General features: G+C 55.3%; 8 protein-coding genes across 8 annotated transcripts; 3 read left to right on the forward strand and 5 right to left on the reverse strand.

Moving 5' to 3' along the window:
* Nucleotides 1-560: 560 nt before the first annotated feature.
* CLAFUR5_04838 (uncharacterized protein) lies at nt 561-1,763 on the reverse strand (the record flags this gene model as incomplete). Its single annotated transcript, XM_047903986.1, has 1 exon — nt 561-1,763. The coding sequence occupies one exon, from the start codon at nt 1,761-1,763 to the stop codon at nt 561-563; it is 1,203 nt and encodes a 400-aa protein (XP_047760547.1).
* Nucleotides 1,764-2,251: 488 nt separating this feature from the next.
* On the reverse strand, nt 2,252-4,732 carry CLAFUR5_04839 (Centromere/kinetochore protein zw10; the record flags this gene model as incomplete). Its single annotated transcript, XM_047903987.1, has 1 exon — nt 2,252-4,732. The coding sequence occupies one exon, from the start codon at nt 4,730-4,732 to the stop codon at nt 2,252-2,254; it is 2,481 nt and encodes an 826-aa protein (XP_047760546.1).
* Nucleotides 4,733-5,610: 878 nt separating this feature from the next.
* Nucleotides 5,611-6,226, forward strand: CLAFUR5_04840 (uncharacterized protein; the record flags this gene model as incomplete). Its single annotated transcript, XM_047903988.1, has 2 exons — nt 5,611-5,884; nt 5,997-6,226. The coding sequence occupies 2 exons, from the start codon at nt 5,611-5,613 to the stop codon at nt 6,224-6,226; spliced, it is 504 nt and encodes a 167-aa protein (XP_047761361.1).
* A 921-nt stretch (nt 6,227-7,147) lies between these two features.
* On the reverse strand, nt 7,148-9,250 carry CLAFUR5_04841 (ATP-dependent RNA helicase DED1; the record flags this gene model as incomplete). Its single annotated transcript, XM_047903989.1, has 2 exons — nt 7,148-8,978; nt 9,033-9,250. The coding sequence occupies 2 exons, from the start codon at nt 9,248-9,250 to the stop codon at nt 7,148-7,150; spliced, it is 2,049 nt and encodes a 682-aa protein (XP_047761362.1).
* A 1,447-nt stretch (nt 9,251-10,697) lies between these two features.
* CLAFUR5_04842 (Norsolorinic acid reductase B) lies at nt 10,698-11,858 on the forward strand (the record flags this gene model as incomplete). Its single annotated transcript, XM_047903990.1, has 2 exons — nt 10,698-11,648; nt 11,694-11,858. The coding sequence occupies 2 exons, from the start codon at nt 10,698-10,700 to the stop codon at nt 11,856-11,858; spliced, it is 1,116 nt and encodes a 371-aa protein (XP_047761359.1).
* Nucleotides 11,859-11,880: 22 nt separating this feature from the next.
* CLAFUR5_04843 (uncharacterized protein) lies at nt 11,881-12,393 on the forward strand (the record flags this gene model as incomplete). The annotated part of the gene is made up of 1 exon (XM_047903991.1): nt 11,881-12,393. The coding sequence occupies one exon, from the start codon at nt 11,881-11,883 to the stop codon at nt 12,391-12,393; it is 513 nt and encodes a 170-aa protein (XP_047761360.1).
* A 9-nt stretch (nt 12,394-12,402) lies between these two features.
* CLAFUR5_20091 (uncharacterized protein) lies at nt 12,403-12,603 on the reverse strand (the record flags this gene model as incomplete). The annotated part of the gene is made up of 1 exon (XM_059462933.1): nt 12,403-12,603. The coding sequence occupies one exon, from the start codon at nt 12,601-12,603 to the stop codon at nt 12,403-12,405; it is 201 nt and encodes a 66-aa protein (XP_059318978.1).
* A 799-nt stretch (nt 12,604-13,402) lies between these two features.
* On the reverse strand, nt 13,403-19,116 carry CLAFUR5_04844 (uncharacterized protein; the record flags this gene model as incomplete). The annotated part of the gene is made up of 5 exons (XM_047903992.1): nt 13,403-14,122; nt 14,171-14,268; nt 14,334-14,809; nt 15,352-15,601; nt 15,795-19,116. 5 exons carry the CDS (start codon nt 19,114-19,116, stop codon nt 13,403-13,405), a joined length of 4,866 nt encoding a protein of 1,621 aa, XP_047761365.1.
* Between the last annotated feature and the right edge of the window lie 1,004 nt (nt 19,117-20,120).

The raw sequence follows: 20,120 nt of genomic DNA on the forward strand, positions 1-20,120 counted from the left end.
TTCGTCGCACTCGGCATTATCGTCCATTTGCTCTATCACGATTGGCACTGCGTTTGGCCTGCAGTGCGGTTCACGCTCAGCAATACTCGCTGTGTATACATGTGGCAGTGCATCTTTTCGCTCCCAAAGAGCAGCAGGCTGGAATAGCCGAAACTTGCGCGGCCGTCGCATGAGTGATGATTCTCCCGACTTTTGATCAACATCGCCATGAGCATTTCCGATGACACCGTTGAAGGCTTCTGCGGACTCATCTGGGTCCTTGGGGTTTCCTCTTACTGCTGCGGTTGCTCTGTTCTTTTGCTCATGCTTCTGCTCTGCTGAGCAGCCTAACGCATTTGTCGACTGACTCGCTTGCCACTGTCCTTCTTCGCTGGCATTAGCCGCTTGACTTTGATTGACGGCGTGTTCGCTAGTTGTGCCAACGCCATTGCCGCTGATGTTCTTGCGTTTCTTCCAGTTTACATCATAGCCGTTGCACAACGCCCTCCGTCCATCAGATCCATTTCTCCACTCTGGCGATTCGAGAGCACCGCACGACTTACATATGCCTCGTTTTCGCTTCAACAGTCAAACAGGTTCTCCGGTGGATATTCCGAGTCCGGTCGGTGCTGATGCTCCGAGTCGGACAGGACCAGGACCTGCTCCAGTCTTGGTGCTTTTGGTCTTTGCACGTCCGCCGAACGCTTTCTTCCACCTCCCGGAGGCAAGACTTGTTTTGCCTCTGGAAGCTTTGTATGCTTACCAGCACTAATGTGTGATTGAAGAGCCAAGGCAGCTCGAGTTGTTGCTTCATGTGACAGAACGATTTCTCGTTCGTCGATGATGTGCTCGCGTCGCCAACGCTTGCCGGCAGCATAGATGCTATCGCTCAGATATTCCGCCGCTGCTTCACAATCTGCTAAGCCAGACTTTACGTGGTCAGGAACCCCTGAACTCGGTGCGCAGCTCGTCATGGATGCAACGTCGCTTTGTTCAGCCGGAGCCGGGACGGTCAAGTTTACATTGTGTTCGCGACCATCGGGTCCTGGGTGTAGTCCCTGAGCAAGGTCTGGTCCATAGGCGAGGTGAGCTGGATCGCCATCAAGATTCGCCGAGCCGGAAGCTTGCAGTGATACTGAAGCTGTTGCTGGAGCACTGGGCTTTGTGACCAGTGTATGGCTCGGGTTGGCCAGTGAGACCGATTCTATCGTGGTCTGCAGTCGCGTAAACGAGACCACCAAGTCATCATGCTTCTTTCCTGCCTCGTCGTTCGCCTTCATGAGAGTGAGGACTGTCAGCTTCTCAATGCTAATCATGTCGTCATCAGCTACAGTGCCTATCCGCCTACCAAGAGCTGACACGCCGAGCATCAGCGTCAATGTAGCTTTCCTTCGTTCGAGATCTGCTAGTAGCATCTTCATCTTCTCTTTCTTACTGAAGGCACCATCGACCCGACTTGCAAACGGCGCACGACCCCGAAAGGAGCCTCCAGATAGCTTCATCAACAGATCTTTGACTCCATTAAGAGATACGTTGGTGTCCTTGAGCGTGGTCTCCAGCTCCGAGACTGATTCGGATGTGTCAGAATTGGCATGCTTTTGGAAGTAGTCTCTCGTCTGCTTGATTACAAATCCTATTGACTTGACGTCCGGTTGTATTGCTTTGAGGTCCTTGTCGGCGGCTTTGACCGTGGACACGAATTGCGATATGGAAGCTGCCAATTGTATGCCGATTTGTGCTATGCCAAGGATGCCAGCTGCCGCACTGATACCATCCAGAGCCATTGGATGCCATCGGAGTACCAGCTCGATTTCTTGCGGGTAGGAGAGAGTCCCAAATGATAAAGCAGGAAGATATCCGGTGAAGATGTTGAGATGTACTACTTCGTCGCCGCGCCAATGCACAGCCCAAACGCCAGGTCGCACAGCAGCACATGCGCAGTCGCTTCCTAAGCGACGTGCATACTGCATCGCCAAGAGCTGCCACCGTTGCGGGCGAGGACAAAAGGCAGGTGCGGTATCGTATGCTTCGACAAGCTAAACCAGGGGCGTGAGACATAAACCACAAGCCTCAAGTATGATCAATAACTCCACAGGGGGCCGCGGAATGACGAGAACACCAGGTGAGAAATCCTAACCAGCTCGCCCTTTAGACGACAACAAGCGCCGTGAGCGCCTCGCAAAACACCGCGCACAACTCACATCCCATACCACAGGAAGCTACATCATTTCCCCAGAGCTACCCTCCATAGAAATACCGCTTCGTGCCCACATCACCTCCTCCCACCCCTCCTGATCTCCTGAATAGCCTGACGCCTCAACTGACTCTCCGCAAAAAGCGCCTCGATAAGACCCTCTACCTCGTCAGGAACAAATTCCAAGCTAAGCTCGCCCTCTGTCCAGAGATACTTGATATCCACCAAGCTACTTTCCAGTATCTCGGCTAGATACTGGAACTTGAGCCAATTGGGGCAGTAGATGAAGGTCATGTCTCGGGGCTGCGCGTCAGGGCGATCCCCGTCTTGCTGGGTGAAGATATCGCGAAGAGAGGAGATCCGGTCGCATAGACTCTTCAGTTCTTTTGAGTCTGCCTCGCTGATATCTGGAAGATCCTCGATCTCGGTGATCATTTTGCCTGTTACGGTGGCAAGAAGTTGTCCGACAGACTGCAGCAGAGCGCTTTGCGACAGGATAGGCTTCCATTGTGCATAGACCGCATTGAGGCGGTAGATTGTCTGATCGATGGCACTTTCGCACTCATCCTTAAAGGGCTGCGTCGTACAGTTGCTGAATCCCTGCGCGCCATCAAGAAAGTCGCGTAGGATCGTCTTCTGCGACTCCATCTCAGCGCCATAAGCTTTCTTGGCGAATTGGTCGAGCGCTTTGACATCGTTGTCCAATCTCAAGCGCGACGAGGTCGGCTGTGCTGCCTGCCATGCCCGCAGCTGATCTGAGAGGCGACCGGTATCGTTGTAGATGAGCATGTTGCCATTCTCGAGGCGCGAGTACGCCGTCGAGGCCGTAGCACGGTAGATGGCGAGCGCAAGAGTCGGTAGGGTGTAGAGCGCGACTGATGCTGGCACGATAGGTGATTTGGCATATTCAGGTCCGGCGAGTGTCTGTGCAGCTGTGATGACCTGCTGGACCAGCTCGAGTAGGCCATCAGGAACAGCGGTCACCGTGAAAGTCTCACGAAGGGTCATCTCGCACTCAGTCGATTGTGCTGTGCTCTTCTCGCCGTTCACCGGTGGTGGTGCAGATCGAGTCGCTTGGGGACTGTCTGGCGCGCCTCCGTCTACGTCTCCCCATCCCCACGCATCATCTGCGCCGTCCTCTTCTTCCTTCGGTACCTCATCGTCATCTGGAAGGTCCCACGCGCTAGCCTCATCAATCCCTTCAGACTTCTCTGCTTGTGTAGCTGGCTCTTCTGGCTCGTCCCAAGCAGTGTCCCACTCATCATCTGCACCATCCCCCCCGTGCATGGCATCATCCTTGCTCACCATCTGCGTCTCGACTCTCTCAACAATCTTCTGTTCTTTGAGACCTGTGAACACAAGGTTGCGCACATCTCCAAGCAGTGCCTCCCTCCTCTTCGTAAGCCATATTCGTGGTGCACTTTGTGTCCAGTCTCGTAGTGGCTTGCTGCCGTGCCATCTATGCCTGTCGATAGCGTCCGCAAAGTAATTCACCTCTTTCAAAAGCGCCTGGAAGCCAGCCATCTCGCCGATCTCTATCGGAACTGCCGGCTCTAACCATCGCTCTTCCAGCCTGGTGGTAAGGATTGGCATGAGGTGTTCAGAGAGCGGTCCCGTGACAGACTCTGGTAGATTGCTGGCCAATACTATTGAGATCGCCCACAAGCTTCCGATCACATCTGATGCATTCGCTTCTTCGCTGGCGATTCGGCAGGAGATAATGCGGCCTGACGCTTCGGTGGTAGGGACTTTGCCCTCGCGATTGGGGATCATGCGCGGTCGTAGAATGGCTCTGTCGAAGTCCTTGGCGGCTTTCTTTACCAATTCGTCCAATATGCCCAACCCTTGCGCTGGTCGTACGAGGCCTACGATGCCATCATTTATCTGCACCTTCCGGCCCTCGACATCGATTGAAAGTCGCTCCTGCCACCCTAGTGTGACGGCCTCTTTCAGTCGCTCTCTCAGACCTTCGACTCTTTTACCCAATAACGCGCCCACTCCGCTCTCGTTGCTCGCGCCTAGGCCACCAATGCTCTCTTCTGCTGCTTCAAGCTTTTGCAAGCCTCCGGAAAGGTCACCAGCCACAATGCTGTCCTGCACATCTCGTAGCACCCCGTTGGCATGGCGAATGTGATCCAATCTGGCAGCTACGGTCTCCTGGAACGCTACTTCCTTCTCCAGTAGTTGTACCTTCTTCTTTCGGTCGTCTGCCCTTGCCCGTAGCTCTTTCCCTGCCTCAGCTTCGGCGACGATTTGTCGCGCCGTCTCTCGACTTCGCAGTATATCTGCCTGTAGCTCTTTCGCTCGTGTTATCCATGTATCGATATCGCTGCTAGCGTCCTTGCTGATGCTCTTGATTGACGATTTGACGTCATTCTGCTGTTCTTGAAGTGCGCGTGAAAGTGATTCGAGTGAAGCGGGTGTGAGGTCTGCTGCTGCATCTTCTTCGGAAATAGGGTAGGCGCCATTGTCGATGGAGGCAAGTACGGCGGAGGCCATCGCAGCGGCGAGGTCTGGTTGATGTTGTGTGGTATCTCTCGAGAGCAAGGTTGAGGTCATGCAAAGTCAGGGCAATGTTTTGAGCCAGCGGAGCGACTCGGCAGCTTGGAAGTTGGCTCCTTCTTCGAGTTAGGAGGTACGCGACGCGCTCACTTCGAACAACGCAACTTGTCATTACATCTGTGCCAATTGGCAACTGCGATGCGGCCGGCGCGTCGCAGTGACTCCGCGAAATGGCCTACTTCTACGCCACGCTGCCTCACGAATCTACCCTATGGAATGATATGGGCTTGGAAGCAGCCAAGTCTAGAAACGCTCGCTACTGGCATGTCAAAAGGCTACCTCCATCGATGATGATCCTGTGAGAATCAGGCTCTCCATGTTACAGCATCGCTCTCGCCTACGGAAGTAAGATCTTATGCTTCTGCGTGGGCAAGTCAGACAGCTTCTGTCCGCGGCGCACCTCGCTCCCCCTTGATCCTGGACTCCAGCCGTCATGTTGCAGCACCTCCAAGACATCACTGCAAGCCAAGCTACGGACTGGCAAGCATGGCTCGCATGGTTGGACGGAGCAACGGTACGATGAACAGCGCTTGGTCACGAGCTCGTGGCAACAATTGCACAGCCCGAGTCGAGTTCCCGAACCTGCAGTGCCACCATTCCAAAGATCTACTGAGGCACACGGTATCACCATGGCGCAGCATCAACTGCCCACGTCTTCCCGCGGAGCTGTCCGGGACCCCGATCCTTCAGCACAGCAAACGGCAAGTATGGTCACATGCTGTCGTTATTCAGCACCACTTCAGCTCCACTCGGTAGGCACGTCACCTTTTAAATACACTGTCACTCCAGCATTCCAAAGTTTCATAGCCTCAACCTTGACACACCAGCATAAGTTCCTCGATCCACCTGCATTCTAAAAGTTATCCTTATTCTCTATGTTCACGGACGCCGCCTTCGCCCTCAACAGGCCTCAATACCACCCTCAATTCAAACACCAAGAAGAAGGTTACAACAAGTCCACTGCACCATCCTCAACTCCACCAACCTCCAACATGAACGGCATCGGCAGCACCGGCGGCGAAACAATCTACGGCGGCGGCAACACCAACATGCCCGATGCCTCCAATATGCCCTCCCCAAACGCATCCATGGCCCGCACGACATCGTCCGAAGTCATGGAGGCATTACGGTCTGGGGAGCCAGGTGCAGGTACGTTACAAAGCCTGGCCACATCTTCCGCGAGAGACGTTCACTGAAGACGCTGCTATGCACTGTTGTGTTCACTTACCAGACACTCAAAGCTGACCCTCACCCGTCACAGCCGATAAACTCATGTCCAAAGAGCATCCCAAGGGTCATGATGGATTTCTGAAACGATTAAAGCAGAAGATGGGCGGGGGTCTGAAGGGCGAGAAGGCACGGAATGGAAGCGACGCGGATAGTAAGACTGATCTGACCAAGGGGACGTCGCCGGATGATGATCATTCTGTCGTGACCGATCCGAGTGTGATGTCGAGAGATGGTGGAAAGGGAGACGGTGTGATTCGTTGAGCGTCAAAGATGTCAAGTGACGAGAAGCATGATCAACAACGACAGATACCCAAAAGGACAGCCAATGGAAGCGTCAGAGACTTTTGGAACGCATTTTCACAATCATTCCTCGCAATCTAATCACTAAGGTTGTTGTGCTACGGAGTACGTAGTGGGCTGATCCCACAGCGCCCAGGTCACAGAGCGCAAGTGCAACGCTCGTGACTCAAGCAGCTTCGTCGGCGAGTCTTGCCAGCTCCAGCTCCCAGATGCATCATCTAACAGAAATCTATCGAGGTATCATCTGAAAAGCAAGAACTCCACGCCCTCACATGCAGCCCATGAAAGAAGAAAGTTTCTCTCTTCCGATGTGGTGACCTTTGCCAGCTGTTCCAGCTGGGAAGATCATCGAAGAGACTCGCTCCCAGAGCCCACGTAAAGTCGCAGTTGTGTGTAACGCCATCGAAGAAAGGATCGCCCGCTTTTCGTTCTATCGCCCAGAAGACCGCCAGCAAAAGTGCCTCTTTGCCTTGGGTCCAGTCCAGCTCCAGTACCATCTAGTGTGAACGCCATGCAGGAAAAAAGTCGTTGATCTGAAGAGACGACCACCGCTGCCCAAGCAGCGGAAGAGAGCCGGATAGTCGTTATCATGTACCGTGGGCCGTTGTTCGACGTCGTCTGGGGGTCCGCTCGTGTCGCTCAAAGCCTGAGAGCAAGATAAGCAGACCCCATAGTCAAACGTTACCACGGGATCGTCAGAGCGCCGCCTCCCACACCCATGCAATGCTGTGGAAGATCAACGCTGTCTATCATGCTGTTGGGTATCGATGTTACGTCGCACTCGTTTCGATCCGCCGACGAAAGCAATTAGTCACGCCAATGAACAGGTAAAGAGAAGTCGAGTCGGGGTGGGCCGTGGTATGTCGCTCGAGGTGAGAGCGTTTACCACCAGCTGTTTGGTCCAGATGGTCCGCTTGGGTTGCCGTAGCTGCCGCCGCCCATGCCACCACCCATACCGCCGCCGTAGCCTCCACCACCCATGCCGTAGCCTCCACCACCACCCATGCCGCCGCCACCCATCATGCCGCCGCCGTAGGCTGGACGCTGACCGCCACCATAGGTACGGACATCCTTCATGGCAGATGAGCCACGGCCACGACCGCCACCTGAGCGACCTCCACCACGGCCTCCTCCGCCGAATCCTGAGCCCTCGCGAGCGATGGACTCGAGGAAGCCGGGCACTTCCTGGTTGGCCTCCTTGAGCAAGTCGATGAGGTCACGAACAACACCGCGGTTGCCACGGTTGAAGAAGGCGGTGGAGACACCAGTGTTTCCAGCACGACCAGTACGACCGATACGGTGGACGTAGTCGTCAATGTCGGTTGGCAGATCGTAGTTCACAACGTGCTTGACGTTGGGAATATCGAGACCACGAGCCGCGACAGCAGTGGCGACAAGGATCGGGCAGCGACCAGTGCGGAACATCTCCAGAGCACGCTCACGCTCACGCTGGGTGCGGTCACCGTGGATGGAGGTGGCTGGGAAGCCCTGGTTGATAAGATAGTCGGAGAGCGAGTCAGCCATACGCTTGGTCTCGACGAAGATCAGGGTAAGACCAGCGCCGTGGGTGTGCAAAATATCGAGAAGCACGCTGCGCTTGTCGATGTCCTCGACATACTCGATCTTCTGGGTGATGTTCTCAGAGGTCGAACCGACACGTCCAACCGAAAGGAAGATATACTCTCGAAGGAAGTCGCGAGCGAGCATCTGGATATCGCGTGGGAAGGTGGCCGAAAACATGAGTGTCTGGCGGCCGTCAGTGGGTGGCATGTCCTCACCCTCGACGATGCGGCGGATCTGTGGCTCGAAACCCATGTCAAGCATGCGGTCAGCCTCATCGAGAACAAGGTACTTGATGTTAGCAAGTGAGATTCTGCCTCGCTCGATCAGGTCGACAAGACGGCCAGGAGTAGCGACGAGCAAGTCGCAGCCGCGCTCGATCTGGCGAAGCTGGGAGCCGATGTCGGCACCACCGTAGACGACACATGGGCGCACCCATGAACGGTAGGAGAACTTGCGTGCCTCGTCGTAGATCTGAGAAACAAGCTCACGGGTTGGTGCGAGGATGAGCGAGGTTGGGTAAGCCTTGCGTTGACGACCGAAGCCAGACTGCGCTGGGGCGTTGCCGCTTGGGCCGTTCTGGTATGCCTGAGAGAGGATTGGGAAGAGGAAACCACCAGTCTTTCCTGAACCGGTCTGAGCACAAGCCATGAGATCGCGACCGCCCATGACGATTGGAATGGAGTACTTCTGCACAGGTGTTGGCTGCTTGTAGCCGGCAAGCTCGATGTTGCTGATGAGGTGGTCGTCGAGAGGTGGGTTGGTGAAGGTGGTGACGGGCTCTGGCACACCCTGACCGGATGCCTCGACTGGGATGTCGTCGTATTTCTCAAAGTTGATGCCCGTCTGTTGCTTGCTTGGGTCGTTGACGACACCAAACAACTCGCGCTCGAGACGCTGGTTGGCTGGACCTGGCACATGCTTGCCGTCCCTCCACTGTCCGTCTCCTGCGCCGCTGTGGCCACGACCGCCGCCGCTGGCACCTCCGCTGCCGCCGCCTGGTGCGCCGTATGCGTTACGATCGAAGCCGCGAGGAAGTTGGGGAGAGTTGTCCCAGTTGCCGCGAGGGGTGAAGGACTGTGTAGCGCCCCAGTTGGCGCCTGGTGGGCCGCCAGCGCCACGACCGCCTGGTGGTGGTGGACCTCCGTAGCCGCTGTAGTAATGTCAGCAGGTGCGATGACGGTGAGCGAGGGTGATGTCAACTTACTTTGCCTGGCCTGGAGTTGGGTAGCCGTTTGCGCCGTCAAGGCCGTTGGGAGCTGGGCCCGGTCCTGGTGCTGGACCACGAGCTGAGCCTCTCATGTGTGGTGGGATGTAGGCGGAGCGACCAGCGCCAAAGCCGTTCTGCTGTGGGCCTGGGCCATTCTGTGGGGCGTGCTGGGAGTCCTGGAGGGACAGACCGTTCATGTTCAGTTGATCGGCCATATTGAACTTCCGTCTGTACTGGTCTGGTGGTATGTGGTGGTGAGGTTGTGGTAGTGAGTGAAAGTCGGTCGGTGAGAGCGCGTGTGTATCGCTAGCAATGTCGAAGCCTCAGATGCAAGAAACAACCTGCAAAAAGAGACCAAAGAAAGAAGCGACGAGTACTTTTGGTGTCGAACGGGGAGATGTAAGGGCACACTGTGGTGGTGGTGATGGTGTTTGAGAGGAGGATGTTGCGTGAAGGCGAGACAAACTGCTGAAGAATTTCTGACGGAAGGGACTTGTTCCACTCGCGGGCCGCCCCCAAACTTCATCAGCTAGTGGCGAATCAGCATCCTGGTCGTGACTCTGCCACCTCACACTTCAATGTTCTTTGCTCCTCCTTTCACTTCCATATCACCTCACCTGCATCACTTCTCCTTACTGTGACATTGTCAGCCAGTGGCAGCATCTGGGCTCCCGATTGGAAGCACGTGAGTACGCAGCCTTTGGCGGCAGGCTGCCTCTCCAGATCGACCTGCTTGCTGCAAGCTCCCGACAAACGCCACTGACAAAGCTCGCTCACACCGCCGGCGTGTCCCGATGACTGCTCCGATATGGCCCTGCTATGCTAGTATGAAGGCTGCAAAATCTACAGAAAGGGGAGATGGGAAGGAGATGCGTATGTTGACCGTGTGTGTCCTGTGAGTGCATTGACTCGTTACATGTGCAGGAAGTCATCCAAAGCCTGTGACGAGCTCCCTTTGTAGATGGGAATCTGCTTTCTGTGATATGGTCAGGTTACGAACGATACTATGGTCGATCCAGATACGGCTTCACTGCAGGACGCCGGCGCTATATACAACGAGAAAGGTTGTTCAACTCAGTCCATACCAATGATCTGCTCGAATAAGGAAGCCTTGCAGCGCAGTGGGGATGAGCCCGGTCACCGCAGGAATTATTGTCAATCACATGCGATCCTGGTATCGTGTGCAAGGAGGCAGTCGTGTTTCCATGTGGTCGCGCTTGACCCGAGCCTGATGCTTCCAAGCACGATCACATGTGCGCAGGATACGCTGGAGGTGAAGAGTACAGCACGCCCTACGATGCCGGGTCAGATCTCGGGTCAAGTGCGACCACCTGGAAGAACAACTTCCTCCTTCGGTATGAGAATGAAGCCGAAAGGCATCGTCGTTGACAGAAGCTCCGCGCGCGGCCGCTATTCAAGCGCGTTACCGTCCAATAAGCGCCTGGCCTGCGTTGCAGATCCACATGATGTAACAAGATGTATCAGAAAAGCGACATATCGAAGGCTAAAGTCCAGCTAATTCCGTCGGACTTTAGCATGACATCGACAGACGCTGCTGATATATATCTTCGCTCCTAGTGTCCTTCATTCTCTGCTACCATCAACTCACAATATCTAAGCCTCATCAACAATCTCAGTACAATGGCATCCCTCAGGCAAGGGATGGACTCTGACCAGACCTCATCCTCAGACACAAAGATGCACTACCGACAACTCGCCCCGACAGCATCAGTGCGTGTCTCCCCGCTGTGCCTGGGAGCCATGAACTTTGGCGAAGCCCACAAAGCTCGCTATGGCGAATGCAGCAAAGAGACCGCATTCTCCATCATGGACTACTTTTATTCGCAAGGTGGCAACTTCCTTGATACGGCAAATGGGTACCAAGCGGGAGAGTCCGAGCAATGGGTCGGCGAATGGATGAAATCGAGAGACAACAGGAACGAGATCGTGCGTGCAACGAAGTACTCCACCGGCTACATGAACCACGAGAAAGACAAGATCCAGGCCAACTATGGCGGCAATTCGACGAAGAGTATGAAAGTCTCGGTCGCAGCTTCTTTGAGAAAGCTTCAGACAAGCTACATCGACATTCTCTACATCCACTGGTGGGACTACTCAACCTCAATCCCAGAACTCATGCACAGTTTAAATGACCTCGTCGTCTCTGGCCAAGTCCTCTACCTGGGCGTGTCGGACACCCCAGCCTGGGTCGTATCCAAAGCGAACCAATACGCCCGCGACCACGGACTTCGCCAATTTGTCATCTACCAAGGCATGTGGAACGCCGCCATGCGCGACTTCGAGCGCGACATCATCCCTATGTGCCGAGACGAAGGCATGGCACTAGCCCCCTACGGCACTCTCGGTCAAGGCTCCTTTCAAACCGAGGAGGGCCGCAAGCAGCGCGAGAAAGACAACGAGGGTAGAAAATTCAGCGCCAAAGCAGTCCCGTACGCTGAAGTCTCGAAAGTGCTCGAAAAGCTAGCAAAGGCGAAGAAAAGACCCATCGCGGACATCGCTCTAGCATACGTTCTGCAGAAGACGCCGTACATGTTCCCGATTGTCGGCGGGAGGAAACTGGAGCACATTCAGGGCAATGTTGCCGCACTCAAGGTGGCGTTGACGGAGAAGGAAGCGGAGGAGATCGAGGCTGCTTAGCCTTTCGATGCTGGGTTTCCACACACGTTCCTCAGCGGTACGCTTTTCGATGACAGTCAGAAACCAGTCGCGGCGCAGGGACCGGAAGATGTGTTCTTGACGAAGTGGCAGGGTGAGATTGATTGGGTGGAGAGGCCGAGGCCGATTAAGCCAAGTGGGCAGTGAGAAGCTCGATGAGGTGATGGCCATGACGAGGATGATGATGGAAGGTGCGGTCACGTCGCCGAACCTCGCTCGTGGGGTCTTGTTTGGTCGGCATGCACAACGTCTCCACGCTGAAGGGTCAACTTTAACTCTATACTACAGCTTCAAAGCTCACTTCACATACTCCCTCTGCCGCGCCCTCTCAATCCTCGGCTACGAGAACATCTACCACGGCCTCGAAGTCGCCAATGCCTTACCCTCAGTCCAAAAGGCCTGGACGCTCTTGGGTCGAAGGAAATGGGGTCCTGGTGCCGCGATAGATGGCAGAGAGATTCGTCTGGAAAATTTCGATGCTTTGCTGGGACATTGTGAGGCTGTGACGGATCAGACTTGTGCCTGTTCCATATCTGCTACCTTTGGTGTCTACTTCCGTAGCGCGTCATATCCCTACTTCCCCTCTTTCTCCACGTCGCTCTACTGGTTTAAGCAAGTCTTCCTGATGTACGAGAAAAGGGTACTCCCAAAGCTCGATGCTGCGAATTGGCAAACGTATTAATGCAGAGCATTATGACATGATCAGAGGGGCTTTGGTCGGGCAAGAGGAGAGGATGTTGGAGTGGAGGGTTGAACATGGGTTGGAGCCTCTGTATAAGTTTCTTGGGAAGGATGTGCCACTGCAGCCATTCCCCAGGGGCAATGAGCCGGAGGAGTTGCAGGCGAGGGCCGAGAAGGCGAGGTAAACGGGGACGAGGGCTTGGGGGAACATTCATAGATTGGGGCTTGGGGTCGTTGGGGTGCTGGTGCTGAGTCTGGGTTGGGTGGTGATGTTGTACCGCTAGCTGAGTACGTCACACCATGGTCACACCACGGTTATTTGGCTTGGCTGTGACCTTGTGTACAGTGAGGGACGTTTGTGCTCCCAAAGAGGAGCTTGATGCTGAGTGGACTGCTTGGAAATACGACTAGTGGGTGAGAGTCTTATAGCCGACAACGACAGTCGCACGGTGCTTGTTTGGCTCGGCTGTGACATTGTATACTACCAGTGATGGGCGTCTAATGGGGCGAGCTTGTTGCTGAATGGAGTGCTTCGAGGTACCACTAGCGGGTGAGTAGCTTTTCGAGGAAAAACATGCCCCGGAATTGCAATAGAGGGACGGAAGTTGTGGAACGCGGCACGCAATACATACCAACTCATGAACAAGAGCAACCAGATGATCCCATTAGTACCCTAGCCCGTACACATCTTGACAAACCCTGCCCCCCCCCCCCCCCCCCACGAGTACCAGAGTGCTGGAAATCCAAAACAGAATGCAAATTCAGACCACCGCCCCATTACTTGCCCTTCACAGCTTCAAGAAGAATCCAAACTGAAAGCCAAGACCAAGAAGCATCAGCACCAGAATCTTCCTCAACTCCGCGAGCATGAAAAGCCCTCCCATGAGACACTAAGGATTATCTTGGGCTCCAGCAGGTCCAACAGGATAGCTGTAGTCCGCCGGAGGCGAATCACTCTGCCAGTCCATCATGTCACTCCAGTCTGGCGGACTATCGCTCGATCCTGCCGCCTATGTGCCCGGCGTACCGCTGGGACCTGCGGCTCCGACAGCTGGAGCCTGCTGTGCCGGAGCCTGCTGTGCCCAGACGGTGTGCAAGTGCATATTCTGCAATTTCTTCGGCAGCCAACTCGTTTCCTCCTGCACAATACCCGTCAAGACATCAAGGCTCATGTCGCCGACTGTCCACAAAAGACCGGGCCCGTTGGTGGCGGTGTTGACAGTGATCGTCACAATGTGAAGGATTTTGTGTCCCAGTGTGTCCGGCCTCTTGTGCTGGCAGAGGAACTGCACGATATCCTGCACCTCGGGAGTTGCCAGAAGGGCATAATAGCGCCAATGACCAATAGCGAACATGGGCGCCTCATGGTTGGGATACACCTTGCGGCATCTCTCAACGATGCGCTTCGTATCCGGCGTCTCGATAGTATCGACCATGATATAATTGAGGAATTTCTCCTGTCCGCCGATGAATGCCCCAGTGGCCCAGGAGTACTGGTCATTCACTTCAAATAGTCCCTTGCCTCTCCGGTGGTCGTTATTCCAGATTTTCCTCTTGTGGGTCGGCTTTCTCAAGTCTTGCCATGCCCACCACATCATGTCAGACCATGAATTGGCGAGAGGCGCAGCTTGTTCGTCACCTCCAGTCGCGCCTGCGGTGCTGACGCTCTTTTCGGTGACGATCACGCCGTCGACGACGTTCAGGACGGCGTCGTAGAGGGCACCGGTAGGCTGAAACCGCGTCAGTAAAGGGTATTACCATCGGGAAACGTTACTCACAGGGCTTTGGACCTTTGGGCCAACGGTCGGGAAATACTTCTTGTCTTGGCGCAGCTCGACGCGGTAGTTGAGGCCGGCGGGCCACATGGCACTGTCGACTTGCCGCATCTTGAGTCTCGTTCAACATCCCCAACCAAGAGGCAGTGGATGTCGTCGGCAATACCGTCCAGTGCGTTGACAGAGGGCATTACATCGCGGATTGACCAGTCCTTTGCAACTGACTTGCCGATCGCTTGCGCAGCCGCCCAATTATTGGGGGTGTTGTCATCGAATCCGCGCTGCCACTGGGCACCGTAGGGATCTGGGGCACCGCCATGGCCAGCAGTGACCAGCTGGTCATGCTGTGCAATATTAGCAAGCATGAGATCCGTGTACAAGGTACGGCCTTTGACCTCGTAGCGGCGGATGAGCGCATCATCAGCAGGCGGGTCCGCGCGACGCTCGAGCCCGCCAGCGATGTCGGAATCCAGTCCAGAAGAAGAGACATCCAGGGCGGTAGCATTGCGCCACCGTGGTCCTGACGGTAGACCGGAGTGGCATAGCCAAGCGCGGCCAATGCCTGAAGCGCCACAACAGCGCGAAGGTGCACCATCGTCACTGATGATGTATGTCCAAGGTTCTGGCGCAGTCAGCAAGAGCCTGGAAGGCATGGAGATATTGAAGTGATACACGCGCCTTGAGTAAGATTTAGAAGCAGTATACGTGCCTTGAGTAAGATCAAGGTATCCTGAAGTCCAGAAGGCTGAGCTGGATACCAAAGTCGCGTTTGAATATTAGGAAAGACAAGACAGTTCCACCCAGGAGCAGGGGGAAGTTTTATGCTCGCTGGGAGCTGGATCATGCTGCCACTGCTCGGGGCGCTGAGTTGGCATACTCTCATCATCGAGGGTACGACCATGCCGGCGACGTAGGCGGTAGCTCTGTTGGCGGGCCAGCAAACACAGATATGAGCTGGAAATTAGAAGCGCACACGCGCTGTGCCTCCGTTCCGTCGATATGACCACGCCAACAACCGACTCACCGGCTTCTCCAACCCCCACCTCAGCAACAAGTATGACACGACGCGCTGATGCTGTCACACCTCATTCATCTCATATTCATTCCGCTATGCAAGAATCTGTCGTTATGCCCGACCCACTCTCCTATCCCCCTTCCAAGCACGGTGATCCTACCTCCCATACTCCAGACTGGGAATAATAACCGGCCCATACTTCATCGGCTGTCCAAACGCGCCCTCATTCTGTACCATGAAATCCGCCGCCAAGCTTAATCTCCCCGCCCCTTTGGGACTATTGCCCCCCATTCCGCCATTCTGACCATTTTGGGCACTGAAGGCCCCCTGGACGACTTCAGGGTCGTATGCTACGCATGCGAGGTAGTTCCGTCGGCCCATAAGGCGACGATGTTCACGGGGTCGACCGTCGACGTCAGCTGCGAAGATTTCCATCATGTCTTCTTTCGTATCCGAGGCCACGCCGATTTGGGACCGGTGGCCGTTGGCGGGGATGTAGAGTTGTTTGTTGTTGTGGAGGAGGCGGAGGACGTAGGAGGGGGTGGGTGCTGTTATCGTGGTCAGTAGGAGGTCTGGGGTTATGTTGTCAGTCATGATGGATGATGAACATACCATTAACAATCGATGCAGTGATCAACTGATACATCGTCTTGTGATCCTGCGGATGGCTGGGATCATGCACCAGACCCGCACCACAAGCGTTGACGGATCCTGACAGGAATGTCATGCGCATGGACTTGTTGTGCGATATGCCTTGAAGAGTTCGGATCATGTACGTCCTTTCGAGGTCTTTTGATTCGTGTGTCCAGAGATCTCGGAGCTCGTCCATGCCAGCGATGTCACCAAATGGTGACAGCACGCCTTGCATCAGACCTGACTTGCCAACGGCCTTCTTAATGCCGTCGAAGCCTGAGTTGACGGCTCCCTTAGCGCCGACGATACCGGCGACTCCGCCTGTCACTTTGCCGAGCATGTTGAAGCCACCTGTGACGACCTTCTTACCTGTGGCCACGGTGCTTGCGACTTGCTCGACTGCTTCTAATCGGGGGTAGATGATTGGTACTGGTAGTAGCCAGATGCAGTGCTGGACGCTTGGCGGTAGCGTCGCCACCTTGGGAAAGAGTCCTTGGTAAGTAGGTCCGGCCATGACTGTTCGTTCTCCGCGTTCGCTGCGAGTATCAGGTCCAACAATGACCACACTGGGGCCGAAGTACTTCAAGAAGTGCCAACCCTTGCCTGTGATGGTGAAGAGATCGATGTCGTTGTTTACATTCCGCAGAATCTCATGTGTGGTGTGGTGTTGGAAGAGCAGGTACATTTCAATACCAATCCGGCCAAGGTTCTTGAAGACGTGGCTCTCTTGCATATGTTCTGGGTAGGAGCCATAGCCGTCAAAGATGTCGTGATCATCCAAACAGCTGACGTGAGGTATCTGTGCGAAAGCTTCCTTGATCGCTGGCTGGTCGAAATGCGATGTGTAGTAGTGGAAGTAGGCGTGTGTCACATCTTCCTCCATCTTGGCGGTCCATTGGGCAGTCTTTCGATTCTCCTTGCCACTGATCTGTGTCCACTGCTTCAGCGCAGGGATGTCTTTCCACAATCGATCGGCGTAGATCTGCCCTCCAAGTCCGACCTGTGCGTGGAATCCACCACATTCTTGATGCTTCAGAAGCACGTCTTTCCACATCAATGGCGCTCCTCCTAGTTTCGATCGCTCGTTAGCCGACACGTTGAGGGCGAAGTCATTGCCAGAATGTGCGATGAAGCGCCAGCTAGCTTCTTGTCTTCCAGCAACCAAGAACTCGTATCTTGTGCATCCAAGATGTGATGTGATGGCATATGTCCATTTCGAAGGTCCATTCTCGTCCATTCGCAAGTCTACATCATATCGATAGAAGATCCATCTCTGGTGCGAATGAATGGGGTGCGCTTTGAGCTGTCGCGGATTCGGGCTCAGATCTGTCGTTTGGTGTATGTGGATGGTAGGAGGCTGAGTTCCAGTGTCGCAGATTACTAGTATGCTGCCAAGCCAGAGACCTCGCTCGAGATCCATATTCGTGTATCGGAGATATGGACCAAAGTACACTGCATTTGAGGGCTGAATCTTATACATGTCCACGCCTGCACTGGGAGGTGGCCCTGTGAAGCCTGCCGTGGTCGGGCTTGCTAGCGAGTTCATCGAAAGCATACTTTGACGATCATAGGTGGCTGTCTGGTGAACAGGAAATCCCGGCGATGCTAGTGGCTGCTTGAAGACCGACCCAACAGGACTTGCTATGCCGGCTCCCGGACTTGTGGGCTCCTGGAGGTTGAGTGGAGTCGGTCCCTTTGGGAATTCCCACTGCGTTGATTGTGTCGGAAGATGAATGTAGTAGTACTGGCCAGAGTTGTTGTCCAGATGCGCTATCCAGCCTTCTGGCAGGGGAGGCGGGCTGACTGGACCTTGATTCGAAGCTCCAGGTTGTGGCGACGTAGATTGGTTTGCGGCTGCTATATTGATGTTGGCCAGTCCTGAAGATGCTGAGGAGGCACCGTTTTGCTGCGAAGCTCCTGGCTGAGGTGATGGTGGAGAGTGAGATTGGCTTCGTGGATCATTGGCAAAAGCTGGATGTCCTCGAACGTTGGGGTCAGTAGGTCGCCTTCCTGAGTCGCTTGCTGCAGCTCCAGCGACTGTAGCACCCGCGGGACTGGGATATTTGCCCTTTTCGTTGGGATATGGTGAATGCACAGTGCCAGCTGTAGGCGGAGAATAAGCTGGGGGTGGCTCTTCATTAAGATTCATGCTGTTCATCCCGCCTTCCAGATTTGAGGGACTTGAAGATGGCTGAGGAGGTCTTGGGTAGCTAGGCTGTCGGTTTCTGGGCTGCTGTTGTGTGGGTACTGCGTCCCCCCTTGACGCGACTTCTTCCACTCCCTGGAAAGCAATCGGCGGCCCATGTGGTGCTGGATCACGTTCAGTCGGACTCCATCTTCCAGATTGCTGTTGTGATTGCGCTGGCGCATTCAACGTCCCCTGGCGAGGCCGAGGCGCTGCATAGTGCGCTCTCCTAGCTGCAGCTGCCGCGCTCTGCGCCTGCATCTCGTTCAACGTGTTCGTGCCAGGTATGCCCGACGCTGCGTACCGTGCCTCGATCCCACTCAATCCAGAGCCTGGTGCATCGACCGGGGTCTCAGGTGGTGGAGGAGAGCCTCTTGAAGCTCTTGTCGTTGCGTTGGAAGCTGTACTGCTGAGTCTGTTGACGCCTGCTGGATCTGGGATGTGCATTCTGTTCTGCGCTGCTGCCACTGCCGCACTTGAGCTAGCTGCTGGAGGCGCTGCACCAAGGGGAGGCGGGTAGAATTGCTTTTGGTAGTCTTCAGTCGACGGCGCACTGGCCTTTCGCTGTGGCTTGACCTGGAAGAGGCCATCATCGTCGTCGCTCTTGTGCGGCGGCTCCGGTCCTCCTGGTGAATCTGGTGGCAGAATGTTCATAGCTGGAGTGCCTCTCCTCTCAGCCAATCTCGACGAAGACACGGGCGAGCCTCCATATCCTCCTGCCGTTGGTCGATTTGGATCGCCTGGCGCAAAGCGGGGTCGCCCAGTCGTCCCACTCCCGTCCGAAGACATGCTGCCAGCTCGCTGTGACGGAGGACCACTGCCTCTCCCCTCCTCTGCTAGCTCTTGCGGTGTGCCCGTTCTACTCGGTGGCTTGGCTAGCGGTGCAGCGCTTGGCATTGGCTGGCGTCGCGAACGCTCGTCTGGGTATGGGAGGGGTCCACTCGGCGGCGGTGATGTGGGTGCACCATAGGAGCTCGGCGGTACTCGATACTGTGCCCATTGCTGAGGGGGTTCTGGCGAGGCCTGCTTGTTCATGCGGAGAGGCTGCGGTGTCTCACGTTCGGCAGGCGCAGCGTCTGGTTGCAGGAACAGCTCCTCCCTGCTGTGCGAAGCCATGATGTCGTCGCCGCTGCTGCGACGCGGTCAACGTTGTCGGCGGGGGTGACTGCGGCCACGCGCACGATGTGCTGTATAACTGCGCCTTCCCTGCTCTGAGTCTCTGACCTCCAGGGCTGCTTCCCTGCCTTGCATGTGCTGTCGATCGCTGCGATCGTGTTTCCGAGGCTGGAGGCGCCGTGCAAGATGTTGACGGCTGCGATACTACCTACCTACGCTATACCAGCAGGTATCTTACACAAGCTCGCGCGTCGAGGCCCAAAAGTGACGGCGTAGCGACCTCTCGACTCTCGAGCATGCGCGCTTACAGGTTGTCTGCAGAGCGACGTGGATCCTGGGACATGGACATGTTGCACTCATTGGCTGCTCGAAGCGCCTGCATTTCTTGGCCACGTGACCTCGAAGATGGAGACAGGAGGTCGCAGAAGAGGTCGCAGTTCTGTTGGTTGCCCATACGATCACGTTCATGAACCTCGTCGCTGTGACAGTGTACTTGACGAGGATATTGCGCACTTTGGTGGAGAAGCATCGTGCCTGAGGCTTTCACAAAAGTGGACCCTGGCATTCTCCTTTCGACGTTTGATTAGTATGCTTCTTTACTATACCTCCCACTTCAAGATGTATGCCCCTCAATCGACTGAGCTAGGAGCAAACACACGACCGGCGGAAGATTGGTATGCACAGGCTCGTCCATACTACCGAGTTGTCACGTGCCGCGTGGACCAACAGCACCGCAGAGATGGCAATACCAACAACGCGATCCTCAGTGCACTACACGGAACATCGTCCACGAGCATCTCTATGACATGAGCTGAAATCACGATCCGTTGGTCATTCGATGGAGGATATCAACCTTGCCCGCTCCCAACAACTACGACAGCCATTGCGCAGCGTCGTACAGCAACAATGCGTTGCATCATGGCAGGCTGTTTGACCGCTACGTCTATTGAGGTCTCCAGTGATACCGACAGTCCAAGCACGTGAGATGAGCTCGATGCGCTGAA

The sequence above is a fragment of the Fulvia fulva genome, chromosome 4 (genome assembly GCF_020509005.1).
Source record: "Fulvia fulva chromosome 4, complete sequence".
Taxonomy (NCBI): Eukaryota; Fungi; Ascomycota; class Dothideomycetes; order Mycosphaerellales; family Mycosphaerellaceae; genus Fulvia; species Fulvia fulva.